At 59.0% G+C, this 19795-nt stretch overlaps 1 protein-coding gene across 2 annotated transcripts in view; it reads right to left on the bottom strand.

Annotated features, from left to right (window-relative positions):
• Nucleotides 1–3103: 3103 nt before the first annotated feature.
• Nucleotides 3104–19795, bottom strand: part of FADS2 (fatty acid desaturase 2) — a 28768-nt gene continuing 12076 nt past the window's right edge. For both annotated transcript variants that reach the window (XM_037060569.1, XM_037060568.1), the window contains exons 5-12: nt 14887–15012; nt 10408–10468; nt 10071–10147; nt 5294–5391; nt 4970–5066; nt 4594–4673; nt 3785–3910; nt 3104–3412 (exon numbers count right to left, since the gene is read on the bottom strand). In XM_037060569.1, coding sequence (XP_036916464.1) covers nt 3361–3412; nt 3785–3910; nt 4594–4673; nt 4970–5066; nt 5294–5391; nt 10071–10147; nt 10408–10468; nt 14887–15012 — 717 coding nt within the window. In that variant the 3' untranslated portion in view covers nt 3104–3360. The remainder of the gene's footprint in view (nt 3413–3784; nt 3911–4593; nt 4674–4969; nt 5067–5293; nt 5392–10070; nt 10148–10407; nt 10469–14886; nt 15013–19795) is intronic.

Here is a 19795-nt window from a genome sequence, read left to right as displayed (position 1 = left end):
AAGAAATCACTCAGAAGACGCAGGTGCCCACCGACCTGAGCCGACATTCACCTGGTGCCCTCACAGGCACCGCGTCTACCTAGCCTGTTGGTTCTCCTCAGGTTCCTGGGCTCGGGGGCCTCCAGTAGGTCTATAGGAAGGCAAGGCCAAGGGTTCACAGGTGTTGACAGGACAGCATCCTTAGGGGCTGTGGCCCAATCCCTTCACTGTACAAATGGGGACACCGTGGCCCAGAGGGCCAGGAGGGACAAAGGACTTGCCCAAGGCCACTCAGCAAGCCTGGGTGGGTCTCTGGCCTGGCTCAGGCTGCTTCTGCTCCTTGGTCCTACTAGAGTCCCTGCACCCACTGGGGAGTCAATCCCACACACCCCACCTGGGGCACCTGGCTGTCCCTGACAGCTATACTGAGGTCACAGGCCAAAAAAGAGGGGGACAAGGGTCTACACTGGAGCTGGAGCGAGAGGCAAGGCCAGGTGGGGAGCCCCTGAGAGGCTCCGCTGACTACGCTGACCCTCTTGGCCCTTCCAGAGCTTGCCTCGCTCAACCTGCCCACGGAGCCACCACAGAGGCAGGTGGTCACGGAGCAGTGTGGGGCCAGAGCAAGTGCCCCGGTGCATCCCCTTGGACTTTTCCCAGGCTCGGTGATCGAGAGCTCACCTGCAGGACTGCCGCCTCAGACCGTCCCCATGACACTGCCTGTGAACTGGAGGGGGGTGGGGCGTGGCGCCTGGGACAGCTCCAGTCCCCGAGCTGTGGGGACCGAACAAGCCAGCACAGGGCCTCTGGGGCTCAGGGGGGTGCAGATGGAAGCCTTGGTCTCCCGGGCTTTCCTCAGAGATTCTGAGATTCCCTTTGCCCCCAGGGCTGTGTATCGACAAAAAAGCTGGCAAAAAGGTGGCAGGAGCCAACTAAGGTGAGGCTGTGGGCACACAGCTGGTCCCAGAAGGAGGACAGGGGTCCTGTCAGCACCGTGGCCTGTGCAGCCCCTCCTTGCGGCCCTCCCTTCACCTTCCCGGAGGCCTGAACAGCTCCAGGGGGTTTGGAGTTGGGTTTCACGGAGCCTAGGAGGAAGGCGGGACAATGTATTTGGGTCAATTGCCCCAAGTTCCTGGCCTGGAGTGCACTTCAGGGAGGGGGAGAGGAAGCTCATGAGCAGAGGCAGCAAGGATAGGGTGGCCACAGGGGAGGAGGTGGCAGGGAAGGGACGCTCACCTCCTCTCCATACACAGCCCGGGCTCCTGCTGTGGCCCTCCTCACCACTGCCCCCAGCCTTAGTAGGCAGAACAAGGCAGTCCTCTCATCAAGGAAGAATAAAATTTTATTTCCAAAAAACACAGGGCTGGGGGAGCAACAAGATAGAAAGTAAGATCAGTTCCCTAAGGATCCATCAGCGTGGAGAGGGACGTGGCCCCTTGGGCCCGCGTGTTCTCAGCAGCAGGGCCTCAGGCAGGCCTATGTTGCCACGGAACTCGAAGGTCTGCCACAGTGGGCGTTGGTGCCTCCTGGCTTGCCAGAGCTGGTGGACAAGACACACTCCTCCAAAGGCCCCCACTCTGAGCTCGGTCCCGGCCTGTGCTGCCTCAGCGCTGCTGAATGCTGGTTAGTGGGTTAGGTTTCCAAATGCAGTCGCCCTGGCTCTCCACCCGGGTGGAGGGCTCCCCTCCCACCCCCCACGCTCCTGTCCCCTCAGCTCCTGGACTCCGGCCCCAATCCCTTCTCACTTGTCCTTCCCACGCAACCCTCTTCAGGTTCCCCCCCAATCCCCTGGCACCTCGCAGTCGCCTCTAGGACTCTCTCCCTCTCTGCCCTACTGTCCTCCCCACAGCGTTGACCCAGGCAGTGAGCTGGCCGCCATGACCTCAGTGAGTGAACCCAGCTCCAGCCACAGGGAGGCCTCGAGGGGCGTGGGCAAAGGCAGATGGTCAGACCCAGCCCCAGCACCACCCCATCAGAATGCATCCTGTAGCCAAAGGTTAAAAAAACCACCAGTAAAAGACATGAGAGCGCGGCAGACCCGGCCGCTCAGCGGGCAACAGAGCACTTTGGAGGAAGGTCCGCGTGCCCCTGAATCGAAGCCTCCCAACCGGGACAGACATCTGAGTGGGGGGTGGGCGCTGGGGCTGAGACTCCAGACCCTGGCCTGGGCCCCAGTCTCTGCAGAGTCCAGCCACAGGACTGCCCCCCTGGGCCCGAGGTCACAGCTCTGGAGGTGGGAAGAGGGTGGAAGATGGAGGGACGGAAGTGCCCCAGCCCTGGTCAGAGGGCTCCAGGGGAGTGAGGAGGACGTTTTCCTGAGCTGGAGGTCTGAGCTGCTGGCAGCCTGGAACCACAAAGCATCTCTCTACAAAGGGCAGACCATGGGCACTGTCAGAGGGTGGAGCCAGGCCTGCAGGGTCAGGGAGCCCACCGTGCCCACTGTGCCCCAGCATCTTGGACTACACTCAGGGCTGAGAGAGAACAGAGGGAGTATGAGGCCTGCAACCCAGGCTGCCGGGGGTCCAGATGCATTTCTGGACCCCGCATCTAGCGGACGTTTAGGGGGAAGGGGGTGGAGGTGGTGCGGAGGCCTGCAGTGTGAGCCCTCGGGATCCCAGTCAGCGCCCTGTACTATGTCCCTCTCTCCATGACATGGATATTCTTAATGCGCAGTTTGGATCGTGCCACCACCATCCTCAAAGCCATCCCTGGTCTCCTTCCCAGCCAGGGGACAAAGGGTGAAACTCGGCCCGGAGGTAGGACGCCCAAGCCCTCACACACCTGGGCACTGACCCTGCCTCATCAGGTCTCCTGACCTACACACACGCACGCAGGTGTGCTCATGTTTGCTGCAATGTTTGTGTCCCGGCTGCACCTGCCTGGAGGCTCCCCCCTCCCTTATCTGCTCAGCAGATTCATCCTCCAGGCTGGCTCTGCCCAGCGTAGCTCCACCAACGCTCAGCAAAAGCCTTCTGTGTCAGAGGCTAAATCAGGTGCTGGGAGCAAAAGCTCAGTCAGAAGCCCCAAGTCTGCAAGGACAGGGCTAGAAAGAGATTCCTTCCATTATCACAGGGAAGGGGACAGGCGGCTGAGGTGGGGCACAGAGGACACATGGCAGTGGGGTCTCCCCAATCTCTCAGCTCCCGGCGGGGAGGGACTGCCGGAAGGCAGGCCCCATAATGGGTATTGGAGGTCGACGTGAAAGACTAATTGAGAGGAAATCAGGAGAAAGATTTCCCAAAATCAGGAGAAAGAATCCCAAAAATGGAATCAGTGAGCTGGCATGTACCCCAGCCTTGCAGATACCCTCAGGACAAAAACCCACCCCTCCCTTTGGCCTTCATCCTGCTCCCCCTTCCCCAAGGGCACCCGAGTGCCACAGCTTCATTTGTGCAGGTAGGCATCCAGCCAGAGCTCCCCAGACTTCTTCAGGGACCTGGGAAGAAAGCAAGGTAGGCAAAATCAGGGACCAGGTGAGGAGCCAGGGTCCCTGGGAGTGAGTTGGGCAGGGAAGCCATGCTGGGAAGTGTGGGGCTTCCTCTCAGCTCTCCACTGCGGCCCACCTACTTGGGGCTCCCAGGGGACCTCCGATGGCAGGGCACATGGAGGAGAGACCCACATCTGGCCCAGAGAGAGAAGCCAGGCGATCCCTGGTAAGGAGGTGGCCTGGTGGGGCCTGTGCCAACAGGGCTCCGCCCCTCTTGCGGTTGCCACTGCCTCCACCACAGGGGGTCCCAGACGCGTGCCTCTGTGTCCTCACCTTGTGCCCCAGGGCTGCAGGGACCCTGCACCCAGCGGCTCCCCTCACCTGATGATGTCCTGCAAGGCCCTCAGCAGCGGCTTCTCCTGGTACTGGATGCCATGCTTGGCGCACAGGGACTTCACCAGCGGGGTCACTTTGTGCAAGTTGTGCCGGGGCATGGTGGGGAAGAGGCTGCAGAGAGTGTGGGGTGCAGAGTGTGAGGTGCCCCCACCACCTCTCTCAGCCCACAGAGGCTGTGGGGCCCCGGGGTCCCTGTCTGCAGCTCTCCCCATGTGCCCACCGAGGCTGCTGGCATGTGGCGGGGGTGTTGTCTGGGGACAGCTCTGTTTGTGCTCTGGGGACTGGAAAGAAATTTGATGACTAGAGACAGAGCACGTTTTCCTAAAAAGGAAATGGGGGGGTAAGAGGCAAAGGAAGAGGAACCAGGGGGCAGGAGATGATGAGGGACGGCAGGGGTGGTGGCGATTTGAGGGGTAGCCCCTCTGCGTCTCAGTTCCAGGCAAGCTAGCTAACCTCGCTGGGCCTCCGTGTCCCTGCTAATGAAATGGGATCGATCGCCCTGCCCTGCCAGGCTCACAGGACAAAGGGAGGGGCTGGTATCAGCTCTCTGTAACTACAAAGCTCCCGCCACACATTGAGGGGGGGCTGTCACTATGACAGCGAGGCACAGGGAGCGCTTCCCCCACCCGGCCTCGGTGGGGCTGCCTGTGGAAGGGAGCTGGGGGGGGGGGGTGAAAGATCTCACCAGGGCAGAGAGAAGGAGCCCCCTCCCACCGCCGAGGGGACTGGCGGCCACTTCCTTCCCACTGTGTGTGGCCTGCCGGCCCCCAGCCCCGCCCGCGCCTGCCACTCACTGGTGCTCAATCTGAAAGTTGAGATGCCCAGTGAACCAGTCGTTGAAGAAGGACTGCTCCACGTTGCAGGTGGCTGACAGCTGTCAGGGAACAGGGACAAGTGGTCAGGAGTGAAGAACCTTGTCTCCTTCCCACGAGGCCCGCCTCAACCGTGGTCTCAGGGCCACCCCTCCATGTCACACTATTCTGCTTAGAGTCTTCGCCCGCCCGGTGTCCCCCCAGACCCCCCTGAAGAGCCCTGCCACCTTTGCCATTTAGCTCTGCACCAGCCAGCAGGACACAGCAGGCCTGGAGAGCCCAGCACGGCCCCGGGTCCACCGGGCGGCCACGTTTCCAGCAGCGGAGGACACGGACTCAGGGCCCCCGGCCACCTCACCTGGCTGCTGAACCAGTCACGATAGGGCTCTTGGTCAATCTCCATGACAATATGGTTCATCTGCGTGACCCACACGAACCAGTGGCTCTCCAGGAACCTGGGAGAGAGTGCCGCTCAGTGCTGGGGCCCTGGCCGCCCCCATGGAGGGGGACCCTGCCACAGTGGCAACAGCTCCCCCTCCCGACCCGAGCAGCTGAGGTGCCGGGATGTAGGCCCAGGGCAGGCAGTGGGACCTCTGAGCCTTTTCTCACCCTCTCTCTTATCAAAGCTCCGGTCAGCACCTGTGCTCGGGAGACCAGGGCTCAGCCAGAGGAGCTCACGCACCTGATGAAGCTGAGGAACAGGAGCGACCCCAGGATGCCAAAGGAAGGAACGTAGCTGAGGAAGAAGCGGACGTAGTAGCTGATGGCCCAGGCCAAGTCCTGCCAAGAGAAAGGCGTTGGATGTGGGACGGCCCTGCCCTCCTTAGCACTACATCCTGACCCCGGGGGGGTGCACAGCGCCTCCCATGCCCCACGAGGCAAAGGTATGCAAGAGACAGCCACAGGCACCAGGCACGATGGGTCTGCGAGACTGTCTTTGTTTCTAGAGAAATGCCGTGTATTTGGCAGCAGGAGGGGAGCGGCGTGCTCTGATTTCAGGGAGACACACAGGGATGGGGACCTGAGGACATCAGCTGAGGAGTATCCATAAGGAGGGGCCAGAGGCCAGTGGCCCTTTTGTGGTCACGGGGGTTCTGACAGTGCGCACTGCTCGCTGACACCCAGAGGGCTCATAACCCTTCCCCCACGCTCACTCAGCATGGGAGGCCAAAGCACCACCTGGCCCCACCTCAGGGCAGGCAGGCACTTTGCCTCCCACCTGCCACCTGAGTCCACCAGACCACAGCAGGAGCCCCGCACTGGCCTCTGGCTCTCCCTCATGCCCCTGGGGCAGAGCAGCCTTCCTAACACCAGTCAAACTCCACCTCTCCCCTGCTAAGCCTCCCACCCTACCCAGAGTGGCCCACACTGTTCGGAAGGGCCAGGCACCCCTCTCTCCTTCTCCAGCTCTGGGCCTCTGCATTGACCATCTACTCTGCCAGAAATGCGCACACAGCGGCTGGGTCCCCCATCACTTCTCCCTGGAGTCTTGGCAGGGGGCGATCAAAGGTTCCCGGTCCAGGCTGCCTGCACTAACTCCAGCTCCACCGCTGGCCCGTGTGGCTGTCGGCAGTGCCTCGGCCCAGCTCTTCAGGGTGGGCAGCGGGCTCCTGCTGAGGTTCCATGTGGCTCGAGTGCATGCTGTGACAAGACACGAAGCCTGCAGTGTGAGCCCTCGGGATCCCAGTCAGCGCCCTGTACTATGTCCCTCTCCCCATGACACGGATATTCTTAACGCGCAGTTTGGATCGTGCCACCACCATCCTCAAAGCCATCCCTGGTCTCCTTCCCAGCCAGGGGACAAAGGGTGAAACTCGGCCCCGGGGTAGGACGCCCAAGCCCTCACACACCTGGGCACTGACCCTGCCTCATCAGGTCTCCTGACCTACACACACGCACACAGGTGTGCTCATGTTTGCTGCAATGTTTGTGTCCCGGCTGCACCTGCCTGGAGGCTCCCCCCTCCCTTATCTGCTCAGCAGATTCATCCTCCAGGCTGGCTCTGCCCAGCGTAGCTCCACCAACGCTCAGCAAAAGCCTTCTGTGTCAGAGGCTAAATCAGGTGCTGGGAGCAAAAGCTCAGTCAGAAGCCCCAAGTCTGCAAGGACAGGGCTAGAAAGAGATTCCTTCCATTATCACAGGGAAGGGGACAGGCGGCTGAGGCAGGGCACAGAGGACACGTGGCAGTGGGGTCTCCACACTGCCCTGGAAAGGCCTCCTTCGGAAGGTGGTGCCTGAGCTGGGCCGGGCTCCCCCAGAGGTCTGCCAAGCGCAGAACAGTAGGAAGGAGGCCAGCAGAGGAGGCAAGGATAAAAAAGCCCAGACAGGCATGTGTGCTGGGGAGGCGGGTGGCGGGCAGGGGCTGTCTCCACACAGACTGCAACTTCCATACTCTCCAACCCGAGGGAGGGGGCGGGAGACCACGGCCAGGTCACGTCCAGCCGGGGAGACCTACCTCTCTACTCATGGGCAGTGGGGAACTTGAAACAATAGGGCACGGCTACATGTGGATCTAACACAGACCCCTGCCAACTGGAGGTGCAGAGGCCTAGGTTACTGCAGCAGCTTGGGCTCGGGAAGACCCCCCCCCGCCGCCCCGCCCCAGGGCCCACAGCTCCCACAGCTCCCACGAGGAGGTGAGGGACTCCCGTTCCTGCACGTGGGGACCGCTGGGTCTCGGTGAGAAAAGGGGGAAGAAAGCAGCTTGCTGGGAAAGGCCCACGGGGCGCCCGCAGTGCACACAGGGCAACCCCCGGGGCCCACAGGGCAGCCTCTAAGGGGCGGAGGGAGCAAGGATTACAAGTTCGCCCCTACTTTCCATCACATTCCCTTTCGCCTCGGCTTCATGTAATGTGTCCGCAGCACAGTGGTGAGCGCCTGTGTGTTAACGGTGGTGCTTGCTCACCACTGTCTTTTCCCACGGAAGGATGCAGGACTACAACGCCACTGTTTTAGGGGGCGGGCAGGGGGGGGCGGGAGGGGATCTCCCGGAGGCTACCTGGGAGCCGCCAACACGGACAATTTCAGGAGGGAGCTGGTGGTGGTATCAGATCCGGTGGACCCTTCTCCCCGAGGTGGGGCCTGGGAAGCACTCCCAGGAGGTGGACACTGGCATCGCCGCCAGAGTGGTAAAAACCTCCCTCGTTGACGTCTTTATCAGCCTCCACACTGTTGGCGCCGAGGCTGATAATTCTTAGTTGGAGGCGGCAGTCCTGTGCATGTTAGGGTATTAGGACCTTCAGCTGCCTCCTGGGCTAGGTGCCTGCCCACTAGATGCTGGAGATATCACTCGGGCCCCCTTGCTCCACCACCGAGAGCGGTGACAATCACAGCTGGCCATGTGGAGGACCCCTGCCCCAGGTCACAGCTGCCATCGGCACCTCAGCTCACTGTTATCGTAAAGCAAACCACAGCACAAGGCATGCCTCTGCCCATGCAGTCATGGGCCCCTGAGGGATCCTCTGCGAATCTCAGACATCAAGACTGGGAGCAGGCAGGAGGGAGCCCTGGGGCCCGGCCTGAGCCCTAGTTGCCACCAGGGGCAAGAGCAGGGCCATGCAGACTCCCCCCACGGAGCCCTTGAAAAGGCCAGGAGGCCCTAGTGCATTTCCCTGGCTCTGCCATCTGAGCCTGTTCAGGTACTTAGTGTAATTTCCCCTCCTGTGGTCCCGGTTTAATTGCTTTGTTCCTTGGGGGGAAAATAACAAGATTAAATATTCATGTCAGGAGTCATCTGCCACGAAAGCACATAAAATGCCTCTGGCAGCACCGCCTGACCCAGCACAGCCAGGCTCTCCTGCCTTTCGGCCAAACCCCCTGCAGGCCCAGGTGAGCGCTCAGCGAGGGAGGAGGCCTGGGTTCCAACCTGTACCACTGACCTGATCCAGAAATCCCACTCCTCCGGCCCACTCCTCCCCGGCACATAAAACAGGGTTAAATGACACTGCGTAGGTGGAAGCACTCGGCTGCTTCTAGAACACCATGGGGACCAACGAGATGTTCACTTTTGGGGAACAAGCCGATCTTAGAAGTGAGCTGGACAGGTTCTACCAGCACAGGGTTGGCGGGGACTTCCAGAGTCCTGCCAAGGCCCCAGCCGCCACACCTGCTCCTGAGCCAGTCCTGGCCCTCTTCGCAGGATCCCTGGCCACAGCCCCTCTGCCACACTTTCAACGAGAGGACGTAAGACAAAGTTTTTTGAGGCCCGTCAAATACTAGACAGATAAAAGGTATTGTTACTTCAGAGACTGGTGGCTGAAGGGTGGGGGGAGGGTCCAGGGCATGGAATTGGGAGGCTGGCTTCTGGAACCCCCCCCACCTCCAACCAGCCCCTCGGGGTCAGCTAGGGCGAGTCCCAAACTCTCCGAGTCTCAATGTTTTCACGGACGAAACTGAGTTAGGAGAGACCGGCAATAACTACCCAGTGACTCTGCGGAGAGGGGGGCCCAGTCTCTGTGGCACCAAAACCAGCTCTGACAGAAGCAGGCTCTGTCCCCTCGGACCGCCCCTTCCCGGGCCTTCCTCCCTGGGCACGTGATCCTGCACGGCCACACCGAGCCCTGGTCGGCCGCGTGTACACAGTGCTGCCAGCCCCTCTCCAGGCCCCTTCCTCTCTCTGGGGGCCGAATCCGGAGATTCCCTCTAGTCTGGGCTGCATGCAGTGTGTTCCCTAAAATGCCTGGGTGGAAACCCTGACCCCCAGGACCTCACAGCGTGGCCTGACCTGGAGTCAGGGTCGCCACAGTTGTAGATAATTCGGATGAGGTTCTTAGAGACGGCCCTAATCCACTATGACCAGGGTCCTCATAAAAGGGGGAACTTTAGGCACCGACACCGGGAAGATGATATGAAAAGACACGTGGAGAGAGTGGCGGCCGTCCACCGGCCAAGGAGAGAGGCCCACCAGACCCTTCCTTACAGCCCCAGAAGGACCAACCCTGGTCACACGTGGGCCTTGGACTCCCAGCCCCCCAGACCGGGAGGCAGTGAATCCTGTTGCTCACAGAGCTGCCACTCGGCCTGTGGTGCTTCGTTATGCAGCCTCAGCAAATCCACATGCCTGCCATCTCAGCCGCCACCCAGCTGCTCTCTATTGGCAAACCTGAGTGCTCTAGTTCGTGGGTCTTCGCATCCGCACGGGACACAAGAGGGCAATGGCGGCAGCAGCGCCGCAGATGCGTGGGCTGAGTTTGGCTCCGATCACATGGCTTTCGGGAACTTTCTGAGGGGGCCTGCAAAGGCAGTGGCTCCCCAGGGTGGGGGAAGTGTTTAAGAGAGGGGTGCAACAGCCTGCCACCTCTGGGCGGCTTCACATCCCTTCCTGAGAGAGATAAGGCAGCCACCCCAGGAGGAGAGGCCTGGGGCCCCACAGGGCACAGCGGGCCAGGTGCAGGCCCCCGGGGCACCCGTCCAGACTCCCCCCTTCCCCGCACCCCCTGCCGGCTGCGCCCCTGACTCACCACCCAGTCTTTCCAGATGATCATGGCCGAGATGATCCGGAACTGGAAGTACACGGGGATGAGCAACGGAGGCCCGACTGTGGGGGAGAACGGAGCAGAAGTGCTCACAGGTGTCCTGTCCCACCCGGTCCCACCCGGTCCCCCCGTCCCTCCTGGTCCAGGCTGCAAGAGCGGGACAGGTGGGCCCAGCACACGGGCCTGCAGCTCAGAGGGGCCCACCCAGGGGGCTGGGAGCAGACAACCCCCTACCCTGCGCTCCACCCAGGGAGGGGTGTCCGTGGAAGAGAATGGCCGGAGTGAGGGATCTGGGGTGAGGTGCTGGGCGCCCCGCACTCACTCAGGAAGAAGTACTTGTGCTGGTGGTTGTAGGGCAGGTAGTTCAGCTTCTTCCTGCCGTACTGAGGAGAGAGCAGAGACCATGAGAGTGAGGCACTCGGGGCCCAGCCCCCCAGGCCTGCCCCTGCCCCTGCCCCGCCCCCTCACTTCCTGCTATGCAGCAGTCATCTTGCCCTCCACTCAGGAGGCCTCTGTCCCTTTGCCGTCAGCCTGCACCCTAAGCCCCCCAAGCGTGGGCCCCTCCGGCCCTCTGGGCTCCCAGCCGCTCCAGCTAACAGCAGCCAACATTTCCTGGGCCCTGGCTGGGCATGCTGTCCCCACGCTGCGTGTGGGCCTCCACTCACGCACCCCTCCCAGAGTCCACAGGCTGGTACTTCTGAAGCTGAGGCAGGGTCAAGGCTCAGGGTCAAGTCGCTGCTCAAGGCCACACGAAAATGGGCCCAGCTGGGATCTGGACCTGAGAAAGCTGACCCAGAGCCCAGGTAACAGCCACTAAGTAACTGCTGGCTGCGTAAATGCACAATCAAACAACTGGCACAGGGGCACAGGCCCCCAGGAGGCTGACCAAAGCTGCCGGGTCATCCTGGGGACCTCTCCAGAGCCCGAAGCAGCTGCAAAAAACCAGGCAAGGGCCTGGGGATTTATGAACAGTCACAGGGCTGGGAGCATCTGCCTCCCCGGAGCCTCCTGCAATCCCCAAACCTACTCACTCCTCCCAGGGCACTGGTCCCCTCCCCACTGGAGCCTGCACCCCTGGGCAGCCCGGCGCCTGGGTGCTCCGAGAGAGGAGGGCTGGGCTGGGGCTGGGGCGCCTTCACTGTACAAAGCTGTCCAGGCACTCTGTGCGTGAACCAGTAGGAGAGGCACAGTCCCACAGGGTCCCAGCAGCTCTTTAATTCTAAAGCCCAGCCCTCTGGGGCTCAGCCCAGGCTGTTCCTTAGAGGCGAAGACCAAAAGATGCTGCTTGCAGGGGGGCACCTGCCCTGCCTGGGGGCTGCGTGGGGAGACTGGGCCAGGGCTGGGACCCTGCACAGGTCGCTCAGCACCCCTAAGCCGTTTGCCGTCCATATCACTAGTTGTTAACTACAACCAGTGAGTCATAGCTGGTGTGGCTCAGTGGACTGAGCACAGGCTTTCGAACCAAAGGGTCGCTGGTTCCATTCCCAGTCAGGGCACAGGCCTGGGTTGCGGGCCAGTTCCCAGCAGGGGGCGTGTGAGAGACAACCACACATTGATGTTTCTCTCCCTCTTTCACCCTTCTTTCCCCCTCTCTAAAAATAAATAAAATATTCAAAATAAAAAAACTGAGAACATGGGCCTAAAATGCCAGGCCCTGACCCCAGGGGCAGTGCCCCTCAGCAACCCTTCCCTGTACCTGAAGGTCAGAGCCAATGATGTCCATCCCTACTTACTGCTGGGAAATCAAAGCCAGCGAGATGGACGGACCCTGGATGTTGTCCAGGCCGATACCCCGGGAGGAAAGTGATTGTCACATTGCAGGGAGGGTCTGTGGACTCCTGAAAGGAGAGGCCCTGGACCGGCGCAAAGCCAGCTGGGGTGCCTCAGCCACGGCCACAGCACGCCCACTGGGGTGCCACCAGAATCAATCCCTGCGGCCTCCTGTGCTTTGGCAGGGGTCCTGCTCACCCCCAGAAAGTGTGTCCCCTTGCTCAGAGATGGTCATTAAGGCCGGGGCTGAGGCTGACCTTGGAGATGTCCTAGCTAGGGAGGTTGGGGGAGGAAGCCCGGAGTGGTTGTTCTGGGGAGGGAGGGGGAAGTATGGCTGCCCAAGGGTCTGGGGAGCGGACGGCCCACGGGACAGGGCCCTGGGTGTTGCTCCAGCATCCTCGCAGAGGCCAGGAAAGGGGCCTCTGGACTGTCTCAGCGAGCATCTGCCTTCGTCCCCACTGGGACCCCGCACCTCCCCACTGGAGAACGGCCCTTGCCACACACAGGGAGAAGGCTCAGGGCAGTGGGGATGTCAGAGGGGAGAGTCGGGGAGGACGGGGGCGGGGCACCCAGGCGAGGTATGGGCGCCTTATTGTGTCCATACGCCAAGCAGAAGATGGTGGCGCCCAAGGCTCCCTTTGACGCATTTCCAAGCTGAGGCTGACTGGGGACACAGGCCCGGGGCGTGTGGTAGGGGCCGAGGAGGCGTGGACACTGCCAGCGGGTGGCTTGGCTTCTTGGAGGTCCACAACCCTTTGCCCCGGTTGGCCAGCCCTCCTGGGCTCAGCCTCTCTGAGGCCCACATGGCCAGCGTTGGATTATAGGTTTGGATGCCAGAGGCATGTACAGGGGACTTTTCAGCTTTAGAACGAAATGTCTAAGGAAGGACAAGGGCCTTCCTTGTCTGCTCAGGAGTGGGGGAGGGGAGCTGTCCCAAAGTCCAGCCTCAGCCTCTGGGAACCTGCAAACACACGAGAGAAAGAGAGAGCAGGGCTTCGCCAGTTGGCAAAACCCCACACCCCAGGCCACGGGCCCGGAGAGGAGGGCCTGGTCACTCCAAGGGAGGACTCGCCACTTGGCCCGCTCACCAAAGGCTGCCTGAGCCGGGAAGCCTGGCTGATGAGCGGTGGGCAGACACAGGGGCAGGGAGAGCGTCCCAGGGTGGGTGGAAAAGCAGGTGCTCAGGCAGAGGTGGAAACACAGAGCCACAGGGACAAGGGCCTCCGTGACATGGCCAAGAAAAAAGGATGAGCCAAGTCGGGCTGCCACTGAGCCACGGACACCACTGCTGCTGACGCCCGTTGTGGACACGAACGCCAGGAACACCATGGAGCCCCCGGGAGCAAGCGTGTGCGGCTACCACAGACGAAGAGGCTCAGTTTTCATTATTTTCAAGGATGTGATTGTCTACCCAATGGAAAAGCAACTAGAATCACAAAGAGACACAAGTGGACACGGCTTGGACGTCAGACAACCAGCTAGCCGAATACCAACAGCTTCCTGCACACGGAGAAACCCCGATCACAGTGACCAAAATGGAAAACACCCGGGATTAAGAAAAAGAAACTCCACAAGACATGTAAAGTATGAAAAAAAAGTATGAAACCTTTCCGAGAGATAGAAAAGGAGACTCAAGTAAAGAGAGAAAGTTGCTTTATGCTGGATGGAAAGCCTGAATATAAAGGCATAAATTTGGTGTAGCTCAGTGGATTGAGTGCTGGCCTGCAAACCAAAGGGTCGCCGGTTCGATTCCCAGCCAGGGCACATGCCTGGGTAAGAGGGCCAGGTCCCAGGAGGAGGGTGCGAAAGAGGCAACCACACAGGGTTGTGTCTCTCCCTCCCTTCCCTTCTCTAAAAATAAAACCAAAGGTGTAAATCCTCTCCGGAAGAGGAAAGGCAGCCCATTCACTAGGACTTATGACGTCCCTGTCACCCTGACAGCGCCCCTCGCAAGGACAGGCAGCCCAGCCCAGGTTCAGGTGGGGTTCCACGTTGCTCCGCCCAGAGGCGACAAGCAGTGTCACCGGATGGGGGAGCCAGGAAACAGGCTGCCTCTGAAGAAACGTGAAGGTGGAGCATCCTCTGAGCCCAATCCCACTGGGCAGAAGTTCAACATTCAAAGGTGAAAGTGTAAGACACCGAAAATAGTGTCTACGAAGAACTGCCTAAGCATAGAGGAAAGGGCTCTCCGAGGGGGGCGGGGGGAGGAGGGGAACAAATACACCTTGCTACATCAGCCAAGCAAAAAAATCCCCCCGAAGTCAAAAATAAGAGGAAAAGACAGGAAACTAACTAGGGGGCGCCTGCTTACATCTCTGAGTGCCTGCTGGGCGGCTCTGTTTACCACGAGAGGAGACAAGAGGGCCTCCTTGCTCGGGGGCGGGCCCCGCCCTGGTGTGCTGTGTGGGTCTGCTGTGAGACCAGTGCCATCAGACCATCGTCACCAGAGTCCCTTCCAGGGCAGCATGGTTCTGTGGACACCAGGGCACGGCTCAGCCAGGACCCAGAAACAACCGCCCCCCCCCCCCAAAAGTGTGAGAGAGGAGGATCGCACGGGCAGGAGCACTGTGGCCCTGGCCGAGGTGTTTCAAACGCTACCAGCGACTGTCACCAGACCCCCAGACCTGCCATTCCTCATCTGCGGGGGAAGCCGGGGGAACTGACCGTGGCCAGCTCCCTTCCAGGGGGAGGCCTGTGACTTTCCAAATGAGCTTTCCTTGAGCTGGCCTTTGGGGACCAAGCTTGAGCCCTGCCATCTGAAACCAGCTCCCCCGCGCCCCCCCCCCAGCCTGTGGAAGGGGGGCAGCCTCGAACCAGCACCAATGCTTTGATAAGAAGCTGTGTTCATCATTTACACGTGAAACCGCTCCCCAGAAATTGCGGCTCGAATAATTCGGGGCATCCAGGAGAGGTTTCTGTGTACACGTCAGGTCTGGCTGAAGAGTCACCCGATGGGATCCCTGTCCCGATCCCCACTCTGGCCAGAGGCTGCCCCGGTCCGTGTCCAGCCCCCACCACGCCCCTCTCGCACCTCAACGGGCTGCCGTTCGCCCAGGACAAACACGTGCAGCATGTTCACGTCTGGGTCCTTCTGGAAGATGTTGGGCTTGGCGTGGTGCTGGAAGTGGCGATGGTTCCACCAATTGGCGGAGGCACCCTGTGGAGGGAGAGAAGGCTGAGGAGTGCAGTTGGCCAGGAGACCTGAGCGTGCTGGCGACAAGGCCTGCCCAGAGCCGGTTCCTAGGGGCCTGGCACCTCCATCACTCAGGGCTGACTTCTTCGTTACACAAAAGGTGTCTGGCCCTGGCCAGGTAGCTCTGTTGGTTAGAGTGTGGTCCCGATATGCCAGGGTTGTGTGTTCAACCCCCCAGTTAGGGCAAATATGAGTCAACCAATGGATGCATAAATAAGTGGAACAAATCAATGTTTCTCTCTCTCAAAATCATTTTTTTTTAAAGAAAATGTGTCTGCCCATGAAAGAACGCAGCCCTGCCAGTACCAAATGAAGGACGCTGGCGGCCGTGTGGCCAGGACTCCTGAGTGGAGCCGAGTCATTGCGTGCCCCCAGGGCCGTTTCCCAAGCTGTGCGGGGCAGACGGCGGGTGTGGGCCGAGCCGAGGCACGGCACAGCGCGCTCTGCGGCCGGAGTGGAGTGCTCTGTGTGTTCCTCCGGCACTGGCGGCGAGCCCCCACGCCCAGGTCCTCCGCACGGCTCCTGCGGGCCGCTGTAGTGTGGGGAAGAAGTGCTCGTGGTGTGAACCCAAGGGAAATGAAAGAAAACATGACCACACAAAAACTCGTATGTGAATACTCCCAGCAGCATGATTCAAAATGACGAAAAGGGGCAAAACGACCCAAGTACCCATCAGCCGAGAACTGGACTATGCAGAATGGGGCGGACCGTCCGGGGGAGTGCTGTTGGGGCCACGCCTTAAAGGGAACGCAAGTACTGACTCGATACAACAGGGATGGACCTTGAACAACCTCAAGCTCAGCGAACGAGGCCAGTCCCGACGGACCAGATAGACGATTCCATTGACACAAAATGTCCAGAACAGAGAAATCCAGAGACAGATGGGTGCTTGCCTGTGAATTGCCGAGGGCTGGGGTGGGCGAAAGGGATGGGAAAATTGGGAGGTGGTAGCTAGGAGGCAGGGGTTTCTTTTGGGACCCATGAAGATGTCCCCAAACTCATTGTGACAATGGTTAAGTCATTGGCTTCTGCACTTCAAATGCATTGTATAATATGAGAATGTTATCTTAGTAAAGCTTTTCTGAACAAACAAGGGCCTGGAGTAGTTGGCAAGAGACACCCCGCAGCCAGACCCGCCGCACGCTGTGGGGCAGGACTGAGTCAGCGCCACAGCTCGGGAAGGACTGACTGAACCGCTAACGAGCACGGCGAAGAGCTTCCTGGCTCTCCCACGTAAGTGTAAAATGAAGATTCTCGGAAATAAGCAGCATTACATGAGTATTTATTTCCAGGCCATGAATTTGTCTCACCGGCTCAAGCTCCCCACATAGTTGGAGGGCGTGTCCCTCCACAAAGCAGCCCAGGGATGCACAGAAAGAAACAAGACTCGCTGACCCTTCACATCGGGACTTCACGGGTGGATTATTCCTGGATCCACTGTGTTCTGGCCAAGGGTCTGGCCATCTACAAAAAGGCCTAATCTCAAAAACAAACATTTTGCTTGGGTGGGAATGGCTCTGAGCCGTGGAAGCCCTTGCGGGCGACTTCGGGCACCCGAAGGCAGGTGGGCCTCAAAGCCCATCAGAGCAAAACCAAGTGTTAGGGAGCCAGAGGTCAGAGGGCCGAGGAATCAGATAACACATTCGTCTCTCTGGCCAAAAGCAACCAAATCCCAGCCCTGGCTGGTGTGGCTCAGGGGACTGAGCACCGGCCTGGCCTGCACACCAAATTCCTGAGGAGATTGAAGTAGGAAAGTATCTGGGACAAAGACATTAAGAGGCAAGGCATGCTATGAGTAAGCATCGTGTTTGCAGAATGCGTAACCTGGGAGAAGTGAGATGGGCAGGCCAGCAGCCAGGATGGGCCAGGCCGCACCGGCCCGGGTGGAATGACAAAATATGTTTTGAGCGTGCCATTCCTTTCCTGTGATTCTCTTCCGTTCCTCTTTGCTGGGCAAAGCCCTCCTTCTGCTTCCCGAACCCTCTTCCCCAAGAAGCCTCGCTCGCCCCAGAACAGTGGCCCAGCCCTGGCTCTGGGAATGAAGTGGGGGAGGGGCTGCTGTCTATAGCCAGGAAGAGGGGGCCAGGCCAAGTGAGGGCACTGTACCAACAGAGGGGAAGAGTCCAGGTGAGGGCCTTGGGGATGAATCGAGGGGGAGTGTGGACGGTTCCAGAGGCCAAAGGAAGGCCCCTGGGTTGGGACCGAGCCCCAGGATGGCAGCCAGCAGGGCTGGGCAGAGCCACATCGGAGCCAGAGGGAAAAGGAGACAGGTGCACCCTGGTTTTAACAAATGCAACCTTGTCAACCACCTTTTCCAAATCTACTTTTTGGCTCACCTCATTTTAAGCTGCGAGGATGCCTAAGTGGGGCGACGTCAACCAAGTGACCATCTTAAATGATTTTCAGTTAACCGAAATAGAACAGAAAATTCTGTCTTGGTATAAATAATATATTTAAAGTTCACGTTTAAGGCTTTTAGTACACTGACTTTCCAATTTGCAAGTATTTGTCAACTACTTTAATGCTCTGGGGAGAAAAAAATCAACCATTAAATAGAGAACACATACCAAGATGTATACAGGGGCACAAACTTTTCCTTCTGTGTCTGGTTCCAATGTGGCTCAGCATCGCCCTGATCTTTATTTATTTAAAATGTTGGCATTTTTGAGCCCTGGCTGGTGTAGCTCAGTGGATTGAGCACGGGCCTGCGAACCAGAGGACGCGGTTCGATTCCCAGTCAGGGCACATGCCTGGGTTGCAGGCCAGTTCCCAGCAGGGGATGCACAAGAGGCAACCATACATTGATATTTCTCTCCTTCTCTCCTTCCCTTCCCCTCTAAAGATAAATAAAATCTTTAAAAAAAAGAGGCTAGGTTACTGTAAAAAAAATTAAAATGTTGGTATTTTGAGCCCTGGCTGGTGTAGCTCAGTGGATTGAGCATGGGCCTGCGAACCAGAGGATCTCCAGTTTGATTCCCAGTTAAGGCACGTGGCTGAGTTGCAGGCCAGGTCCCCAGCAGGGGGCGCATGAGAGGCAAGCACACATCGATGTATCTCACCCCCTCTTTCTCCTTCCCTTCCCCTCTCTCTAGAAATAAATAAATAAATAAGTAAATAGAAATAAGAAATCTTAAACAAATAACTTTTTAAAATGTTGACATTTTGTTCAATGTGGATTTGGGGGCATTAATTTTGATTTTTCAATACTGCATTGATTGAAATGCTACCTCGATTACCAAGGTAACATTTTTTGGTGTTCCCCTAGGTTCTGCGCCCTGGGTGAATCCCTCACTTGCCCTGCCCCAGTCCTAGCCCCAGAGGCCCAAGATGAGACTGTGAAAAGGCTGGCAGGTTTCCAGTTTCCATCCCCGGATGCAGAGTCTATTTGGCACCAGTCCCTGAGGTTTGCATTTAGTCCCAAGTGCCATGGCCAACAATGAAAGGGTTTTAAGCCGAGGCATGGCTGCTTAGAAGTGTCGTTACGTACGATCAGCCTCTGAAAGAGCTGTCCATCGGAAGGGAAGTGATGTGGCTGAAGGAAGACGGGAAGTCAGGACCCGGAGGGCTCTCGTGCGGATCCTTCAGGCGCACAGGCCGAGGCTAAGAAAACAGGTCCCAGTGCCCTGTTCACTGTCCTCACTGCTCATGCTACAACATCTGAGGTGACGGGGCTCTCTGCAGCCAGTCTCCTTCTGTCCCAGCAAAGAGGCCAGAGGAATGGATGGTGTAAGACTTGTCTGGCCCTGGCTGGTGTGGTTTAGTAGATTGAGCATCAGCCTGCAAACCAAAAGGTCACTGGTTTGAGTCCCAGTCAGGGCGCATGACCGGGCTGCGGGCCAAGACCCCAGTTGGGGGCATGCAAGAGGCAGCCAGTCGATGTTTCTCTCCCTCTCTTTCTCCCTTCCTTCTGTCTCTCGAAAAATAAATAAAATGTTTAGGGAAAGAAAAAGAAAAGACTCGTCTGCAGCAACATGGCCACCAGGTACCAGAGCAGTTCCAGGTATGCTGTGATGGCCCTGGCTCTGGGCCACCCCTGGGGGAGCTGCACGGCCTCGCCACCGGCCTGGATGCAGCGTGAAGGACACAGACAGCAGGGAGGGCAATGAGCCACGAGTGGAACCCTTGACCCTGACCTCCTCTAGTCTCTGAGCCCAAACACCAGCTTCCCATCACTCCAGAATTCTGATTTCCTAAGACAGTTTTCCCTGGAGGCCGATCCTATGCTCTGACCTTGTGTTCCGTGTGACCTGAGAACTATGCTCCAGGGCCCTTCAAGGACCGAGGGCCAGCAGGAGGGGGAAGCACCTCCCAGCCTGGCTCCTGCCCAAGATCTGGAGACAGGACGATCTGGAGACAGGACGCAGCCCATCTTTGTTGATGCGTGGGGATCACGTGGGCTGGGAGCGAAATGTTACTTTCCAATACTGACGAGGGATTTGTCCCACAGAAAAGCACATGAAATGAAACAAAGCACTCTACTATGAGCATCTGCTCCCTTCACCCCTGAAATTCTGGAAAGAACCCAGGTTCTCAGACCGTGTCAGGCTCAGGGCCAGGCCAGCCGCTGGCTGCAGAGCCGGTGACCGGTTCAGTGGGTGTTCACCCCCCAACCAGATCTGGAGCCCGTAAGCCAAGGGGCTTGCTTTATGCATCTGGGTTGTAGAAGGATGAAGTTAACCCAGACACCTGGCTCTTCCCAAGCCAGGATGGAGAGGGAGGGGAGAGCGAAAGTCTCCGGGACCCAGCC

The sequence above is a fragment of the Sturnira hondurensis genome, unplaced genomic scaffold (genome assembly GCF_014824575.4).
Source record: "Sturnira hondurensis isolate 20B ecotype Veracruz unplaced genomic scaffold, ASM1482457v3 Scaffold0011880, whole genome shotgun sequence".
NCBI lineage: Eukaryota > Metazoa > Chordata > Mammalia > Chiroptera > Phyllostomidae > Sturnira > Sturnira hondurensis.
Note: the sequence above shows the minus strand (reverse complement) of the source record. Positions and strands in the feature narration are given on the sequence as shown.